At 41.2% G+C, this 19,342-nt stretch overlaps 1 protein-coding gene across 10 annotated transcripts in view; it reads right to left on the bottom strand.

Annotated features, from left to right (window-relative positions):
• Positions 1–3,780: 3,780 nt before the first annotated feature.
• The window catches only part of scn8aa (sodium channel, voltage gated, type VIII, alpha subunit a), a 44,561-nt gene continuing 28,999 nt past the window's right edge, over positions 3,781–19,342 (bottom strand). For 8 of the 10 annotated variants that reach the window (XM_040152317.1, XM_040152319.1, XM_040152322.1 and 5 more), the window contains 7 exons: positions 16,472–16,594; positions 11,015–11,299; positions 10,614–10,667; positions 9,848–9,985; positions 9,642–9,746; positions 9,249–9,519; positions 3,781–9,127 (listed from right to left, as the gene is read on the bottom strand). In XM_040152317.1, coding sequence (XP_040008251.1) covers positions 7,968–9,127; positions 9,249–9,519; positions 9,642–9,746; positions 9,848–9,985; positions 10,614–10,667; positions 11,015–11,299; positions 16,472–16,594 — 2,136 coding nt within the window. In that variant the 3' untranslated portion in view covers positions 3,781–7,967. The remainder of the gene's footprint in view (positions 9,128–9,248; positions 9,520–9,641; positions 9,747–9,847; positions 9,986–10,613; positions 10,668–11,014; positions 11,300–16,471; positions 16,595–19,342) is intronic. The other 2 variants (XM_040152327.1, XM_040152326.1) reach the window with 1 other exon arrangement.

Below are 19,342 nucleotides of genomic sequence, written 5' to 3'. Positions count from 1 at the left end.
GCACTGAAATTGACTGAAAATTAAGAACATTTCATTCATCAGCTCTGCTTTTCTTAGATGGCATTCATATGAGATAGAAAAAGGACAAAACATCATCCGAAACCTCAAAAGGCATTCAGATGGGACATTCACCAGTGACTTCACCCACTATCTTGATAAGATTAAGGCTAAGGATTTTGTGGAGTGGCTGGCCAGCACCAAACGAGAAGGGTGAGCTGAAAAGCAACGTTTATAGCAAAGCTGCTTCTTTGGAGATGATGTGAGAGGAAGGCGGCAAGGCAGAAGTTACAACATGTGTTTTACTGAAGGTCGCATTCAAATGAAGGGGAATAGGGGAGAAGTTCTGTGAAACAGTTTCTAACAAGAAGTCCAAATTTTTCCTCTTTTACCAATAGTGTAGATTGACTCAAGATGAATGTGCTGCAAATATTTTAATTTTGGATCAAAGTGGAAATGATTCACAGGTTGTGTCTGTATTTTAGATGGTGGTTTTGTTTGAAATTCAACCCCTCTTTTTTTTTTTCTTTTTTTTCCACTTATGTATGTTTTACAGATGTCACGAAGACCTGCTCCACATCTCTGAAGTATAAGAAAATCCAGATAACATGTACACTTTTTACTGCTTTATATTATCAAGCAGCAAGAAAAAAGACGAGTCCTCTGCAACAACATTGAATATATTGGTTACTTTATTTATTCTGAAGTACTCCCAGATGACTCCCACATTTTGCCCTTTGCTGTTTCCATAATAAGTAACAAAGTGACGGAAAATAATCAAGATGTTGAACTTCTTATCTCAACTTTCTTGTTATTTTGAAATGTCAGAATTATTTCCTTCGAAGCTAAAGTTCATCTAAAGCCTTATTATTTCAAATGTCTTTTTTTTTCATTTCGGAGGAAACTTCACACTCATGTACAGATACTCACGCCTTACAGAGAAGGCAGGCTTGATTTGTTTTTTTGTGTCTTATTTTGATTTTCTTCTGTACAAATAAACTAAGATGCAACATGAAAAAAAAACTTGAAATAATCAATTTAGAGTCTTTGCTGATTGCATGGTGAATTAACCTGTATGCCTTTGATGGTGTGATGCACACAGATGTATCTTCAAGTTATTTAAGATTTTAGAATAAAATCTTATAAAGGCACTGTGTTTTGTATTGAAATTGGAGATTGATGGTAGATCCTGTCAACGCTGTCCAAAGCAAAGTAAAAGATGAGACAGTATTTTAGTGATCTGTATTTTAAACAGCAACACATCTCATACATGCATGGGGCTGACCAGAGGTGGGTGCTGTTGTTCAACAAATCAGAAAAAGCAGGCAGCCAAACAGACCAGGCTGATCTTTAAAAAAAATAAATAAATAAAAAAAATGGCTGTGTGTGGGTGTACAGGCATCTGTTTTGGTCCCTTGTGCAGTGCAGCCTGAATATAGCACATACTTTGTTCACACAAATTTACATTGTTGCACAATGAGGTTGTGCAATGAGCGAAAAATGCAGTGGGTAATGGAGTGAATGTTTAGAGAAAATGAAGGGGCTGGTGGATTTTATGTGGGTGGAGAGAAACTGTAGACTATAACTGGTGATGGCGGTGGTGTAGGTTTTTATGTGTATTTGTATGTTGAGGCGGGGGCGGGGGGGTGGAGGGGGTGGGGGTAGCTATGTGTCCCCCTCTTCTCCCATTCTCCCATTGAGAAACGTGAGTTATATGAGGGTGGGGGTGCAGCTGCGGTGGGGGCTCTCGGTTTCTGGCAAAAGCCACGATGGAGAGTTCCCTTTTTGGGCTTCGTCCTCCTTCCTTCCTCAGTCTGACTCTCCGGGGAGAGAGGGAGACCAGGAGAGGAGGGGAGAAAGGGAGGGAAGACCACAAGAGCATAAACAGAACCCTCTGATCTCAGTCAAGGGATCAAATGATAGGAAAACCCCCTTTTACTGCTGGCTATTTGCACTTACTGACACTTAGCAGTGATTGCAGCAAAATGGGACAGAGGAAGGGAATAAGAGTGGGACAGAAATATAATCCAAGCTTCCTATTGCAATGGATGAAGAGCCCCTGTAAATGATGTATAGCTCTCATTAGTGCTTAAAGGACTAATATTCAGTGTCACCATCACGTGTATTAAAGCCAATGCATCTCCTTAAAAAACTAATCATGGCAAAGGGGATACTGTGACACCTTTAATCGCTATATTTAGCCACGGTCAGGTCTACCTACAGAGAAGCCCCATGCTATGTGGCAACAGACTTCAGGGGAATGGAGGTGGGGTGACAGGAAGGCGAGCGGAGGAGGAGGAGGAGGAGGAGGAGGAGAGGGGAGTGTAGGTGCGGCTCTCCACGAATTAGGTCGAGCTCCTCCGCTCACTAAATACATTTTTATGGCTGGCTTTAGCTCCACGCCGGCCGGCGCTGCCCTCCCCCGATGCCGCCCCACCCAGGAAGCCTCCGACCCGGGCAGAGGTCGTTCGTTCTGCCGGTGCCATCTACAGCACCAAGGACAGCGCCTGTGGAAACACGCGCTGCAGCGCCGCTCTCGGATTGTCGCTAACGAGCCTAATTTGGGGTCGGAATGTCCTTGTTTTGATGGGATTTTTCGGAGCGGGGGAGCCGCCGGGCAGCCGTGCATGGGCACAGGCTGATGGAGGCACTGGGCCAAACTGGGAGTGTGCTGCTGACTCAGCCTCGACTGCTGCATTAATTTATCTGCACTGCAGTGCTCCACCACCTCCCTTCCCCTTCCCTTTTCCTTACCTCCCCCTCCCTGCCTGACTCCCTCTCCCTCTCTCTCTCTCCCTCCTCTCCACCTCACCACTGTCTCACACAGCCATCCTGGAGTATGGCATTGAAGCCCGGAGGGGAGGGAGAGATAGGGGGTCGATAGTCAATAAGCAGCAGGTTCCCATTCCCCTGCATGTGTAGATGATTTATAACAGACAGACACGTAGACTTGAAGAAAATCGTGCAAAAATCCAGGGAGATGGAAAGGGCGGGGGAGGAGGGAGATGCTGCCAGTTGAAAAGAGTCCATGTGACTTGAGGGGGAGAAACGATCAACATTTAAAAATGTTATTTAAAAAAAAAAATGAAAGGGAGGAGAGAAAGGGGATGGAGAATTTGCCATCTCTTCAGTGCCCTAACTGCCTGAGGGCAACCCCATGCATCATTTACATACAATTCCACCTACTCTTCAAACGGGGTTTCTTACCCTCCTCCCCCTCAGGGAAACCAATGGAATAGCACAACAGAGCACAAACAGGTCAATATTTCCCAACTTGGCTATCTCATCCCTGTTCACACGAGGTTGTGAGGTTATGGGGGAGGGGGGTGACTGTGATATCATACCTCTGAGCTATTTATCTTATGGTGGACCACAAACAGGAGCATCGCATTACAGATGGACTGCATAATAATGGGGCTATAGTCCATCCGCTGCCTTTGAGGGGGGTGTTAACACGGGGCTCTTAACAAATCCAATAAGTCCATTACATTTGAAGGGCTGCCTTTCAAGACCACAGCGCCACTCAGCTCCATTTCACAGGATGTTTTGTAATCCACTTGCATCCACATACAGCACCACAAAAGTAAAGTAATCCACACAAAATGGTGACCACTACTTTAGGTGCACACAATGACTCTGAAATATGCCAGAAGGAAAGTAGAGGGGGGGACTCTAGAGGCTCTGTGCTAAATCTCTTTCAAAAAGGAAAAAAAATATTCAGACGTCAACATTTCAGCAAGAAGCAAACACAAGTTGTAACTGGAAGGCTGCTTTATTGGTAATAAAAAGGTTCGTGCTCAAATGAAGACAATCTTTCATATATTCTTACCAAGAGTCCAAGTGGTTGTGCAACACACCATCATATTGTACTGTATATCCTCTATCACGGTGTCAAATGATAACAACAGTTTGAAAAGCACTTTTTAATTTTTCAGCGAAAAAGAAAAAACGCCCATAATAAACCATGCTAAAAAAAGAATGAGTCCTATAATCAAATATTGATACAAAAATAAATTTCAGATGGAAACAGAAATATAGAAGAAATAAAACAGAAATATAGAAGGCAAGCTGCTTTTTCACAAGCCAAGTGGGTGACACACATAGCACTAAGAACAGGACATTTTGAGTTAGCTGTTTTTCTGTTAACATCACACATTGTTGAATACTAAAATGAAGTGGGGTGTCTGGATGATCTTCCGGCAGTATTTCTGACTCGACATCCCTGATTAATGTTGTGCTCACCCTCAAACCCCCACTCTCCACAGTTTGGAAACACGTTTTTTGTTCCTTTTTTGTTTGTTTCTTTTTCTTTTTTTTGGTCGTTTTTCTTTTTTTTTCTTTTTTCAGTGTGGCATTGACATCCAAATTCGCAGAAAAAGCAGAAAAAAGGCACATGCCATTAAGTGGAACAGTAGAAACAAACAATTCATCAAAAAAAATGTGAAGATGAGAAGCAAGTACATGATTGTATGCATGTTGAGTTGCAATGGCACTGATGTGTGTGTATGGGGAAAAAGGCCCTGGGGTAGGTACCGTCTCGGGGTGGATGAGGCCGCCAGTCACACCAGCTGACGTCCTCTGGGAAGAGATCACTGGTAAAGTTGGTGGGCAGAGAGGAGAGTCACCTGTGTATGTGTGTGTCCGTGACTGTGGGTGTGTCCTGTATACTCAGTGAAGGTGAGAGATATGACAGCGAGTGAGAAATGTGCTGGTAACATTATCCTTTCGTCATGATCAGGCTACAATCCATGGCAAGCAGCTCCAGTAACATCGCACATGAGCTAATCCCCAACATAGAAGGGTGCTGGAAACAACCAGTTTTAGACATCCACTGAACGTGTTGCACATAAATCAAATGTGACAAACAGTGTTCTTCTGTTTTATGTATATACATATAGACATATATGTATACATGTATATATCTTTTGTATTATATAATATCTATATTTCATTCAATTTCCGTCAACAAAGTGAAAAGTGTCTCAAAAAATCCAAAAGGTAACAAATGTGACAAAGGGCATAGCTGGAAGCCATTCTATATTATTGTTATTATTCATTTTTTGATTATTAGTAGTAACATTTTTAAAATTCCGTATTTACAAAAAACACAACAAAGCATGCCGATAAAATAAAAGAATATAATACAATATTTATAGTTTCTCTCAAAAAGTTCGTTCTTTTTCAGCGATTGTGCCATTTACATCATAGCCTGCACTGTACATATATATGTTTTTGTGTTTTCTTTTTGTCTTTTTTTGTTTGTTTTTTTCTTTTTTTTCAACTGTGAATGTATCATTCTAAAACATTACATCCAAGATGAACATGGGTAAATTGGATGACATTACTCACTCCTCCTGTGGTTCTCATTGGGAATGTATTTGGTTTCAGTGTGCAGCAGCCAAACTGATTCGGAGACCTCATATTGTAAACAGACCTCAGTTATTGTTACAGACAGGGGGTTCTGGTACAGGCAGTGTTAAACACACCAAATGGCATTAGTGGTGTGATGATGGATGCCAGATTTATGTCCAGTCATCCACTTATAAATAGGACCATCACTCCTGTGTAGAAAAGAAATGGCAGGAACACATAAGGAGGCAGTTGTGTCTTGTCAACCACTTGACAAAGCCTCAGGTTGTTGTTTTTTGTTTTTTTTTAATGAAAAACACCCACAAAGCTTATTATACAACATAGCTGCGTCAATGTGAGGCCTGCTGATGTTTTATCTCGGTAAGTGTTAGGTTTCTACCTCCATCTATGGCTAATTATTTTTGAAGCGGGTGATAGCGTTTGAAAGCCTGCAAGTATGTGGAAAGATGGGGCGAGCCTGGGTCCAACACCACACAGTGTTTAAGAGGTCCCACAGAAGCACAATGATACACTGACAAACATGGGACTTTCAGCACTCCGTACTCAGACCGAAGCACTATTCTATTCTTCTGATCTTGCGTTTCTCTCTTGTTCTCATGGCAGTCAGTCTAAAACCCTGACGGGAGGGGCAATATCTATTTATTGGTCCACGTTTATATTGTGTTATTTATCATCTGTCCACCTCCCTGGAATATCAGACAAAATCCATTTGATTCTGCAGACAAAACCACAAGCCCTTCATGGCCATCCACCTTCCATACATGCTAGGCACGACAAGGCAGGTCCTCGTGATAATCCTCTGCTAACTCTGCTGTTTCATATGGTCTCTGTCACTCTCACTGATCAAAGCCTTTTCTGAGAATGATTGCATCACAAGGACATCAGAGAAGAACTTGAAGGCTTTTTTTTTTTCTAAAGCTGGCAACTCAAATTGTCCGAAAAGCGCTACCTAAGACATCACTCACTGGGAAATTCTGATGTGGATTTTTGAGTAGAAAAGAGGAACTGTAATAATTTTAAAGTACAGTCTTATGTATCTACCTAAATGTGGTTTTCAGTTCTTCCACTAGCCCAAAACAAAGCAAAAAAGAAAAACCGTATTTCTGTCCCTTCTCTAGGAACTACAGCAGTAGATGGGATACCTATGAACACTTGAGCACACCACACCCTTACTAGTGCCACATGTGGATTCCTTGGCGTGAAACATCACCTGCTCTCTTGCCGTAACAGGGACCACAGGAAAGTAAGGAAAGTGACTGTAGAATGGATGTAAGTAAACAAAGAGATGTAAGCCCCAGATTTGGTTCAGGACTACTGACATAAGCCCTCCAAATCTGTGCATCCTCAACATGAGGATATCCTGCTTCCTAACACTCACACACTCCACACTCTTTCTAAACTATCCACATTCAGAGCAGCAAAAAAAAAACCTTTTCTAGTTTGTGTTGTTGGCTGGTCTGACTGAAACTTTGCCTCTGAGTGCTTACATCCTTCATTCACCTGAAATTTTGATGAAGGGCTGAATTAAAAGGTCAAGGTCAGTTGAAAAATCAGTTGAAATACTAGTGAAGGTCGGGATCTTTCGAATACCATTCCCCCAATATTCTATAAATGATTAATCATAATCTTCATTTTCCCTTTATAGTTCTCGTAATTTTCCCAGTGGACAGCCTCAAACTTACAGTCAAGCCACTGCAGCGGTCTGAGAATTAGTGTCTTGTGGACTATGATTACTCATGCATGATTCCTGATCAAAACATGCCTTCATGCAAGTCATTTCTATGCATTGAACGAGCACAATAATTATTATTTATCTGGAACTCGGTCTGAGCAAGTCTCCTTCAGCCCAAGTCAAAACAATGACTAATGACCCCTACCCGGTCAGTGTGAAAGCCCATGTAGAAAATGTCTTTTTCAGTGTCAGTATAACAAAGAGGAGATGAAAAGACTAGTGACATGGGCTAAATGTTATCTTTTTTGCTGCTCAAATAATTTAAAGATGCAAGTATACTCAGCACAAACAAACAAAAAAAATCTTTGTCTGCGGTTCTGGGTTCCCCCCTCCCTTCTAGCTAAACTTGCTTGGTTAATTATTGTTTTCCTCTTGATAAAGATGGTAAACTCAGTGTTACAGACCCTCCTTTAGACTGCTAACACAGTTCTAGTGTGGATCTGTGTGATCCAGTCCCGTAGCATTGGAGCTTTGCTGCAGGTTCCACACTTGGTGGTGGCAGGGATTTTGCAATTCTCCAAACATCTAGCAGAGATTTCTGTGCCTTGGCAGTTGGTCCCCAAAGAAAAGTGTGTCATCGGCCAGCACACTGTGAGTCACTGATTTTCATTTTTTATTGGTTCCTCATTTGTTCCTCATTCACTATGCAGCAAAAGTTCCACAGTAAACTGATTGTGTTTGGTTCAGCTGTCTTTGACGACATAAGAAACCACATTGCCTCAGTAGTATTTGAGTCTGTAAACATTTTTTTGTATGTTTTTGTTGTTTTTTTTACTTACTTGCAAATGATCACTTTTTCTACATTTGTTGGGTTTGGGCTCAGAGTCTCACTCGCTGTGTTTTATTGGATTTTGAGAGTCACTGAACCCTAACACTTGGATTCCCACTCATCTTTTTGGTTTTTGTCCTTCTCTTTCCTGGCCCACTCCTCCTTGTTTTCGTCCTGCTTCTCCTTGTCAGGTTTGGTCACGCTGTCATAAGAGGGGAGAGAGGCTGTGGATGGTGTGCTCTCTTTCTTTTCTTGGTTGGTCCCGCCATTCTCAAGCTTATTGTTAGTAAAAGTGTGGCGCTTGAAGATGATGCCGCGCCTGATGAGGTGAGCACGGTAGGCATTCTGGATAATTCTGGCAGAGACGTCCTCCTGTTTGCGGCGGAGGGTGGTGGTGATGGGTTCATATGACACCTTGGAGGGGTTGGCTGCCACGAAACGCTCCTCCATCTGCTGCCTCAGCATGTCCAGCTCACCACTGTCACCCAGCACACGCTTTGTAAAGGCAAATAGGATGTCCAGGCAGTGAATGCGATCGCCGCTCACCATGGGCATGTCCATGGCAATTAGTTCTATAGTGTTGGGCTTTGGCACACGAAGTGGGTGCTCCAATGCATCGGCAAAATCAGATAGCTTGGCAAAAGTAATGAACTGAGACGCAGTGGGGTCAAACTTCTCCCAGATCTCGTAGAAGGTCTCAAAGTCGTCCTCACTGAGTGGATCAGCACTCTCCTCTGTGGCCACACTGAAGTTCTCCAAGATGATGGCAATGTACATGTTGACCACAATCAGGAAAGAAATGATGATATACATGACAAAAAAGAAGATTCCCACAGAGGGATTACCACAGTCGCCCTTCACGGATGTACCAGGGTTCTCCAAGTTGGGGTCACAGTCTGGTGGGTAGTTGAGGATCGGCAGCAGCAAGCCGTCCCATCCAGCCGACGTGGTGATCATGAACAGAATTATCATGCTATTGCCAAAGGTCTCAAAGTTGTACAGGTCGTCAATGCCAGCTCCGTGTTTTACATAGCCAAAGTTAGACATGCCGAAGATGGAGAAGATGAACATGACCAGGAAGAGCAGTAGGCCAATGTTGAACAGAGCTGGCAGTGACATCATCAGAGCAAAGAGTAATGTCCGGATGCCCTTGGCCCCTTTGATCAGACGGAGGATACGACCAATACGAGCCAGCCTTATCACCCTGAACAAGGTTGGTGACACAAAGTACTTCTCAATGAGGTCAGCCAAGAACATACCTGAGGGAAAGGAAAAGGGGAAAGAAAGGAAGAGAATACAATCAGGATACAACAGACTTCCACAGGTGATATATTCAAGTGACTCCCTCACTACCTTGTGTCTTCCACCGTTCTCACTCACCAACAATAGACAGGATAACCACCACCACATCAAAGATATTCCAACCATTGGTGAAGTAATAGTGGCGGAGGGCAAAGAGCTTCAGCAAGAACTCCATGGTGAAGACTACGATAAAGATAAAGTTGACCCAGTAGAGGACAATCTCCGTTTCATTTGACTGATCATCTGTTTCCACCATCATCGTGACCATGTTGAGGCAGATGAGCATCATGATGGAGATGTCGAAAACTTGCTGCGTTACAAAGTCAAACACCATACCCTGGATCTTGTTCTATTTGAGGGGGGTCAAAGAGGGATGAAGTCGAGATCTAGTGAGGTTTCAGCCAACAGCATCATATGTTAAATAATCTGAACAATTGGTCAAAAACAGTAACCCTGAGAAAAAGAACATACCTGTGGTCGAGGAATAGGTTTTTGTGGCTTTTTGGACCCCAGTTTTTTCATGGCATTGTAGTACTTCTTCTGTTCCTCTGTCATAAAGATATCCTGACCTCCAAAGTAAAGGGATAAACAAAGATTTGGTTATAATCATATTCTAATACTTAAAAATGGAAACTTTTGAAGCAAAATGTGGGATTAGGAGACAGAGCCGGTCTTATCTTTTTCTTTTGCTGGTTGAAGTTGTCAATGATCACACCAATGAAGAGATTGAGGGTGAAGAAGGAGCCAAATATGATGAAAACGACAAAGTAGATGTACATGTAGATGTTGACTTCATAGTCGGGCTGGTCTTCCACCTTGGAGGGAGACACGGTAGTGTTATAATTTTATAATTTTTATTAAAACAATTTGAATAAACAGTTTGCCATTTTGGGAAATTCGCTTTTTTTATTTTCTTGCTAAAAGTTAGATGAAAAGATCAATACTATTCTCATACCTGTGTAATAAATATGAAGCTACCACCTGCAGCTGGCTTACTTAGCTCAGCACAGAGACTGGAAACAAGAGTAAAGAGCTCACCTGGCAACCAAATCTGCCAACCAGCTCCTCTAAAGATCGCTAATTAGCCCCCATTTGTTAAATCCGCACAAAAAAAAGCATTAAAATGACAATTCACCATTTTACAGGGGGTTATGTGCTGAAATATTTCTTGGCTGGGACTAGTAACTTCACGGACACTACACTGGTTGCCTGGCAACTGGTCCTTGCTAAGAAATAGTTCAATCTTTACGCAAATTTAAGTCAGCTGGATGGTGACGATAGTGTCTAACTTCATATATAATCTTCTCATCTAACTCAGCAAGGAAGTGAAAAAGTGTATTTCCCAAAATGTTAAACTATTCCTTTAAGACCTGCTCGCTAACAATCTAGCATATTGTGAGATACCTGAAATGAGTATATTTATCGAAGAAGCAATGAATATACCTCTCTGGAATCCACGGCCGCGTACATTATGTCCATCCAGCCTTTGAACGTGGCCTTTGAAAAGAGAAACATGACTAAATACATTTGTAGAAACAAGACAATGATACAAAAAAAATTCTAAAAATGAAATCAAAGAATAGTCAAACTCAAACCGAAACTGATGCATGTCCTGTGGTTGAGCTTGTGCATGGAAAGAAATAAATGGGTGAAGAAAAGGGCATGGAGAAACATTCAAATATACAAAATGAATATGACAGCCTCAGAGTACTGTGAAAGTAAATTGAATTTGAAGAAACAACCGAACAGAAAAAAACAAAAGTGCGTAGGATAATGATAAATAAACCAAGTCAGTGTGAAACAAGAAATGGAGTTATAGAGGGGAGAAAGAGTGACACTCTCACCACTTGCAGTAGAGCGAGGTAGCCAGCGCCCACATTGTCAAAGTTGATCTTGACGTTCTTCCACCTGACCTCGGTAAAGTTTTGCTTAATGAGGGCCTCGCACTGGGTCTTGTTGTTGACCACGTCAACAGGAAAGTATTCCTCTGATGTCTCATTGAAACAGTAGTAGTACTTGCCCGCAAACAGGTTGACACCCATGATACTGAAAATCAGCCAAAAGATGAGGCAAACCAGCAACACATTCATAATGGAAGGGATGGCACCCACCAAGGCGTTGACTACCACCTAGACCAGACCAGGGAAGACAGGATATGACAGTGTGAGAACCAGGAAACAAACGCATCTCATTCAACCCCTCAGACAAGACACTACATACTGTTATGGCGTTACACTTCGTACTTAGACACACTATACACTATTCAGCCATTTGTTACAGGTGCCGTTAAGAGCGGCAGTTCAATTCTTTTATGATTTCATGTTGCTGAAAATAAGCACTGCCCACCACTGTGATGTGCACACTGAAGTGTGGGAAATTAATATGAAAGACCGCTGTATCAGTCCCGTTCTAATTAGAGCAGCACTGATGTGACTTTGGGATGCTCTTTGATCTGTTGAAGCATGCGGCAAGAAATGCTTAAGAGATACTCAAGCACACGCACATACACACACACACACAAACACATATACCAAGACAAACACCCATAAAAAATTCTATAACAATCAAATTTATGTTGTAAAATTTACAATTAATTAATTTTTATCATAAAACATAATAATGTAATGTTTTTATGATTTCATGATAACAGCCACTTTCATACCACGGTAACACCACTTTTACTACTTTTACTTTCAGTTCCCCTATTTAGAATTTACAAGCAGTATGTAAACACGGAATAGACGGTTAATAAAACACTATAATGTAGTTTTAAGCAGATGTAAGTGTTTATTATTGTATTTGTCAACAACTATAACTCTTCCTGTGAACACCCCTAAATAGAGGCTGGTGTATAAACAGATAAAAAACAATTTAGTAAAACAATGTTGTAATGGTATGAAATTATGTTTTCATAGGAAAAGTTAAATGTTTTAAAATACTGTAAATTAGCAAACACTTAACCTGTCCTTATATCTACAATTATAACAACATTTTTATTTTATTAATGTTTATATAGAGCTTATAAATACTAAATACGGGCACTATGGGGGACAATAAAGTGTTACCCATACAACACTGAGTATTACTTATGTTTAATACATGGTAGTTTGGTATGAAATATATGTTTTGCATGTAGTGTCCGGTACTAAATTATTAGTATTGCGGAAAATGCTATAAATCATAAGAAAAAAAGAAACATTGTAAGTTCATGTACTGTGAATTACTGTAGCATAAAAACTGCACATTTTACAACATATTTGATCCTAATATTTTTTTCATAAAGTTGCCGGTGCACACACACGCACACGCGCACACACACACACACACACACACACACACACACACACACACACACACACACACACACACACACACACACACACACACACACAAACCACTTCACAGTGGCTCTTTTCTAAAGCTTTATCTCGCCAGGGACTCACAAAACCGTTAAATGCTCCTATTATTATTTCACATTTAGGTTATATTTATTACAAATATATAAATACAAAATAATAATAGACAAGAAATTATAATGGGAGCATTTGCAAGTGTTCTAAGAAATGCAGTTTATAATATTCAGACAAAACAGTTTTTACATGTTTACTTTATCAAACTTACAACGTCAGTAGAATGTTAATCACAAGTGTTTGCCATACCACTATGAAGTGTCCAATCTCGCCACCCCACCTTAGACAGTCAATATTCTTAATCTTCCTGACCCTTTTCCATAACTAGCCCAAGTCAAACAATATAACACTATAGCAGAAAAAAAAAAAAAGTATAATTCCCACCACCAACCCAATATCTAGTCCTCTCTAACAATCCAATCTGGTTTCCCGTAGATTTATCATAGCCAGTAATAAGCTCAGCACATAGTGAACCGCTCACTATCAGTGTTAGGCAGGCCGACCAGCAGCTCTCAGGCAGACAGCTGAGCATGCATGTCTTTGGCAGACTCGTTTTGTGGAGCCATATTCCCTCCTCATTACAGACAGACAGGGAGGAGCTTTAGAGCAGGATTCTCTCAGCGTGTACACGAGCTTCACAGCCTGACTGGTGTTGACCGTGGAATCATAAATTTTACATGTGGTGTACAGAGGACACACTGTTGAAATATTGTGTCAAATGTAAAATGCTAAAAGAAAATTACATTGGGATATTTTTCAAATATAACTGTATAAATATAATATAAATCTATAAATGTAAATAAAGTCTTTCCCACACAGTGTTGCCATTGCATTCGCTGAGAGAATGACTCTTTGCTCAACCTGAGGTACTATTGAACTGCTTTCAAGAATTCAGTGTTTAAAAAAAGGAATTAGGCCATGCTGTGTGGAAAGCATTCTCAGAAAGAGGGAAAATGGCTTTCAAAAATGCATAATGTGCATCGGCAGTTATATTACATGCGTGTTACATGGCATTGTGCAATCTCAACAACTGCTCAAGTCAATAAGTAAATAAATAGAGAAATGTGTGGATAGAGAGATATCAGCTAAAGAGATAATGGCTGAAGCTTTGCTTGCGGTCGGACGAGCCATTCTGATATTTACATGGGTTATATGGGTGTCTGACAAATATATAAAGCACAATATGAGATCTGCAGGCTAAAAAAATATTTGGTTTGTAATGTATTTTGGCCTGCTCATAGTGAAAACAGGCCACTGAAGTGATCGGGGCTGAGAGGTTATATCGAAAGGCCCTATGATGACTAATGCCTTTAAAATGACCAGATTGTCATTTTAAAATCTTTGGCCGTTAACTTAAACTTCAGTAGGTTCGTCAGGAAAAGGGGGATTTCCTAAAACTAGGGCAAAAATGGCTAGACGTGGTATCATTCCTGTACAATGCATTGCTCAAAAAAGTAGGAGCATGATTACAAAGCAGCATTAAGAGAAAGAGAGAGCAAAGTACAAAGGCAGAACAGCTAATAATCATTGCATGTTAAGCAGTACAATGTGTCCATATTATATAAGGATATATAAGTTCTCTTTATTCTAACTCTCCAGAATCTCTTTCACACAGTGTCATCTCTCCATTCATGTACTTCCCTACTCATTTATTTATCGCTTTGACCTAAAATTTTCCATTTCCAGTTCAAACAAAATGGTAACAAAATTGATGAGCATTGACATTATAGTAAAAAATTGATACAGCAGGATCAAATTCCTCTGTTTGTTTCCCCTTTGCATTACTGGGCCACCCTCACCTCTTTTACCACATACACCCAGTGAATGAGGTCACTCATGTGGGAATTAGTACTTTATATATTTAAACTCTATTTAAGCAAATGTGCCATGATTTCCAACCCCAAAAATGACATCATCTTACTGACAGATCAATTTCCTATCCCAAAATTAACGATCAAACCTATAAAATTTAATCAACAGTCATGACAACATCCATAAAGCTTATCCAGGGCCTAAAAACATTGAAGTCTGCTCATATGCAACGGCATCACATTTTAGTCACTGGATATCTAGTATGAATGAGACTTCACTGAGTTAAATTTCAAGATTAAATTTGTTTACAATTAATCCATCTACTAAATGATTGCACAGATCTTCTTCTCCTGCTGGTCTGTCATTTTTGGGACGTACTAAAGAGGGGGACACATTGTCTGTCTAGGGTTGAGAGTGTTGTCCGAACGCTGTAGTGGTAGTCAACCTATGGGCCACCACCAATCCAGACCCAGAACTCAGAGATTAACTGGGCCCGTTGTTGCCTCCCAGTTTCACTTCCCGTGGGATTGGAAGGCAACAGGAAGCCAGGGGCTGCTGTATGCGCTACAGTGTGTTGTGCCATGACATGACAGCAGTAATGCCTTGTGTGAAATGGCAGCCTAGCATATATGCTAAGCTTCTGCCTGCATTCCCAAAGGAAGGCATTAAAAAATGATTATATGTATTTAATACGGGCAACGTTCAGAAAAATTTACAGTAATAATCTGCCACCAGAATGGACTGTTTGCAGATCAGTCGGGCAGATGGTATGACCCGAGGTGCTGACACTGGCAGAAGCTTAACAAATACTTTCCTCCCAAAGCCACATCACAGTGAGTGTGTGGTTTCTGTCTCAGTCCCTGATGCAGAAAGATCCTGGACAAGCAGGAGAGAGTGTGGTGACCCTCCAGCGGTCCGGCCCAGCCGAACCGGGTCGAGGTGGAGTGAGTTGTGGAGGGATAAGGGGGTGCGGAGGAAAAGGAAGAGGAGGAGGGGGGAAGGGTAGGGTGGTTGCTGCATAGTGCTGCACATGTTGTTGGGCTGAGGTGGAGGTGGGGACAGTCTGAGGTGAAGTGGAGAAGCTCAAACTAGAAGACAAGGCAACCAGTCCAATAGTGAGAGGTTAAAGAGAGAAAGGAAGAGAAAGAGACAGGAGGGACTACAGGTGACAACAACCAGGTGCAACCTATCACTACCACCAGTCACAAATAAAACCAATCAGATCGGTGTATTTTAGGAAGAGATGGTTGAAGCAACCAGAGGTACTGTCGCAGGGAGTGATTTATGCTCTGCAGACCACTGAACAAATAAGACAGATTCCTCTGAGTGGTTGTTTGGCAGCCGCCAAGCATGCATAGTTTTGGTGTGACTGGTAGGGCAGAGGTTTTGGTGTCCCGCAGCTCCCCGGTTCCTGCTGGTTGTTCTCGATGCCAGATGCATTGAGGGATGGTGTGAGCTGGGGAGGGAGGAGGTTATGGGGGGGGTTGGGGTTGGGAGAGGAGGGGGGGGGGGGGGTTCTCAATTGAAAGCAGTGGTTGAGAATCAAGCCAAATGAAGAGCTAATTGTTGATTTGAATGCTCTATCAGATGGCATGTAGGTTTGGTTAGCTTTGACCAATTTCACATTCACTTTGGCCAATCAAGAAGAAACTAAGTAAGATGATGTAATCACAATTTCTAGTTTGTCAGTTATGTGATGAGGCAGCTTTGTGAAAGATATTTCTGTTGCTCTTTGGGTAATTATTATTATGAAACAAAACAATTTGTAGATTTTTTCTTTGTTTAAGAAATTCAATTGAAATGCATGTTTTTCTGCTGGCAATATTACTCCACTGTTACTTTACTCAGTCTCCCAGCTGCATCATGACTTGTTCTTACGCTCTAACAAAGGCATGGTACAGGATTTCGCATGGAAAGGTGACTTCTTGGCTTTCATTTCCTGGTTTTAAAAACATTCCCCCAATATTATGGAGGTTTTTTTTTTTTTGTCCTTGTAGTTTGTTTTTAGATCAGTTCTAGCATGCTTTAAACTGTTGAATGGGCATGCGGAAGGATCAGCTGCTTAGCTTTGGATCTTACCCTCATCCCTTCAAAACGTGACAAGGCTCTGAGGGGTCTCAAGGCCCTTAGTGTCCTGAGTGATTTAATGGGCCCTAGATCGGAGTAGCCCAGCGCATTAGCTACAAGGCTGACTATAGACACCTACACAAAAACAGAGAAGCAAAAGAGGTTCCAAACTGTTAGAAGTGAGAATATTCACTAGGGAAGAGAGATGGCCCTGGCATAGGCGGAGAGTTGCTTGACATACACACATAAATCTATGTATGTATATGCATGTATAATATTGCATTTATACATGTATATACACTGAGAGAGAAGGTCAGTGTTTAGTATAGGTTTTATGTGCGTAGTATTTTTAGTAGCAGTAGGCCGTAGGGATTGTTTGTCTGTTATTTTGGGGCAGTTGACAAGATGTGAAAAGTCCTTTGTACCTGCAAAGAAATTTGTGGTTGAGAGAGAAAGAGAGGAGATAGTGACATAAGACTCAAATAGAGGGTAAATTAGGCAGAAAAGAGTGCTACATGATTTAGTAAAGATACAAGCGAAGGGACTGGGAGAGGAAGAGGATTTAGGGAGGGAGGGAAGGAGAGAGATTACCCTGTGGAAGCTGATAAAAACCCAACAGACTTGAGAGCCTTACCCTTGCCCCTCTAACATTGTCTCTCCATGTCGCTCTTGGGCTGAGGCATAAAATCCCATATAATTTAAGACAGACAAACTAATGGAACCTAAGAGAAAGAATACAAGTAAACATGTACAAGTGTGTCATTTTGCCATTTTCTTTCTCAGACATGAAATCAAATTGTCACACATTATTTAGAGTCAAATAGGAGAGCCACAGTCACATGAACCACGCACAAGAAACAGGGATGGAGGTTAAGGGCAGACCAGATATAGTTATTAGCACTGGATGGCACTGAAAGGACAAAAGTACACAGTACAGTCGAGTTACACACAGTTAACAACAGTTAACAATAACAGAACAAAACCTCAAAGAAACTGGTGCAGCCCCTCTCATGTCCGGCAGCAGCCACCAAGGTATTGCTGCAGCCAAAGAACGCTTCATGGTGAATTATCATTAGTTAAAAACATTCACTAAATCCTTAAGTTAAGTAATTACTTCACAAAACCGTATATACATCTGTACTCAGCACAACTGTAAATTTGCAAAGGTCTTATCACCAAAATAAATCAGTGTAAATTTAGGCAAAGTGGCCTGAGTTGCGGTTTGGAAATTGTGAATCTCGTACAGCTCTGGTCCATAGAGCTGACCTAAGCTGAACACATATACAGTATTGCATCATTACCACTGGAGGAAATGGACGATGTGGAGTGTGGTCAGTAAGCTGCACTAATGTTCTTTGACGGTTGGTAAGTAGTGGAGGAATGACTTCGCCTTGATGAAGTCACCTCAAATGTGCCATTAAAGGCTGTCTGCTGCACTGGAAAGATTTGTAAAGAAATATTCTTTGACTGAATGCAGGTTATTCAAGATGCAAAATTCAGGAGTGGGCAGCTGTATTAGAATAAGCCTCAAAGTCTTATAAATTCAGTCGAACAGAGAGAATTTTGTTTGGAATTAGTACATGATCACAGGAGTACATTATCCTCAGGAATTTTATCCTGGTTTTTTTTGTTTGTTTGTTTTTTTTACTGTAATTTTCTTGGTCTAGATGCTGGAGGAACTGAAACAGGGGGAATACCAGTTCCTCACAAATAAGGAAAAAATATCAACAGTGAACACATGTGAAAGCACCTCCAACCAGCCACCGACACCAACCGGTCAAACTCACCGCAAGAAGAACACAACATCCAAAGCTTACCAAAGTCACGGAGGGAGGATTGTAACAGGCAAAATCTTCATTTTGACTGATGCCATTATCAACAAAGACTACAAGAGACAAACATTTCAACAATTTAAGAGTGGAATCCATCAAAAGTATGGAAAGAACAGCAGGAAAGGTTTCAGCATAGATTCAGACTTCTTACTGTAAATGTTGGACACTGTTCAAACATCGGGTCCCGGATGTCCTAGCTAGGGCCTTTATTTAGATTTTACTGAGAGTTCTCAACATACTTACTCTTTGGCACAAAGCCCTTATTTAAATCAATAACCTTGCCGCTTGAATATGTTAGCAGCTGTTCCGGCAGTTAGACAGTAAAATAAAGATTTTGCCTTGATCTACACTACAGTGTTTGGGGTAATTGTCACCTTCAGCCTGACCCCTTGGAGAGCCCCCCTTTAGGGTGCCTGGCCTCTGGCCCCCCGCTGGGCCAGCTGTGCAGTAGCGGCCTCAGCGCCTCAACGTCCTTCTCACAGAGCTCTGCAAGGCAAGGCCAATGACATCTGGGGCTGTGATCCCATGATGACGACAGCACAAACCAGAACCTCACAGAAATAAAACAAACTAAAAACAAAGGGAAAACACAACAAAACAATGATAATAATCTGAGTTTAAAAAGAAAGGTGAATGGAGTATGACACCTATCAGCCTCACGCTCACACACCTCAGTATCACTATTATTCAAGAATTGCCAATCCTAACTGTGCTGTCATTAATTCAAAAGCTAATTTAAGATACATACAGATTTTCAATCCTACAATGTAAGCTAAATATCAAAAAATATACTTCTTTACTTTGCAAATATCTGATTGAGTTCTCCAGCAATGATGCTGCAAACTGATTTACCATAATACTTAACTCTCTAACATTAAATTTCTTGCCCCTGACATTTTAGCCAATACATAATATAATACAAAAACATTCTTATAATGAAAATCAGGAAGACACAAATCAAATGGATAACAGAAAGATACAGTAACACAAGGGAAATGAGGAGCAACACAATCACACAAAGAGGCACATCCACACTCAGAGAAAAATACAG

Source organism: Xiphias gladius, chromosome 18 (genome assembly GCF_016859285.1).
Source record: "Xiphias gladius isolate SHS-SW01 ecotype Sanya breed wild chromosome 18, ASM1685928v1, whole genome shotgun sequence".
NCBI classification, from domain to species: domain Eukaryota; kingdom Metazoa; phylum Chordata; class Actinopteri; order Istiophoriformes; family Xiphiidae; genus Xiphias; species Xiphias gladius.
Note: the sequence above shows the minus strand (reverse complement) of the source record. Positions and strands in the feature narration are given on the sequence as shown.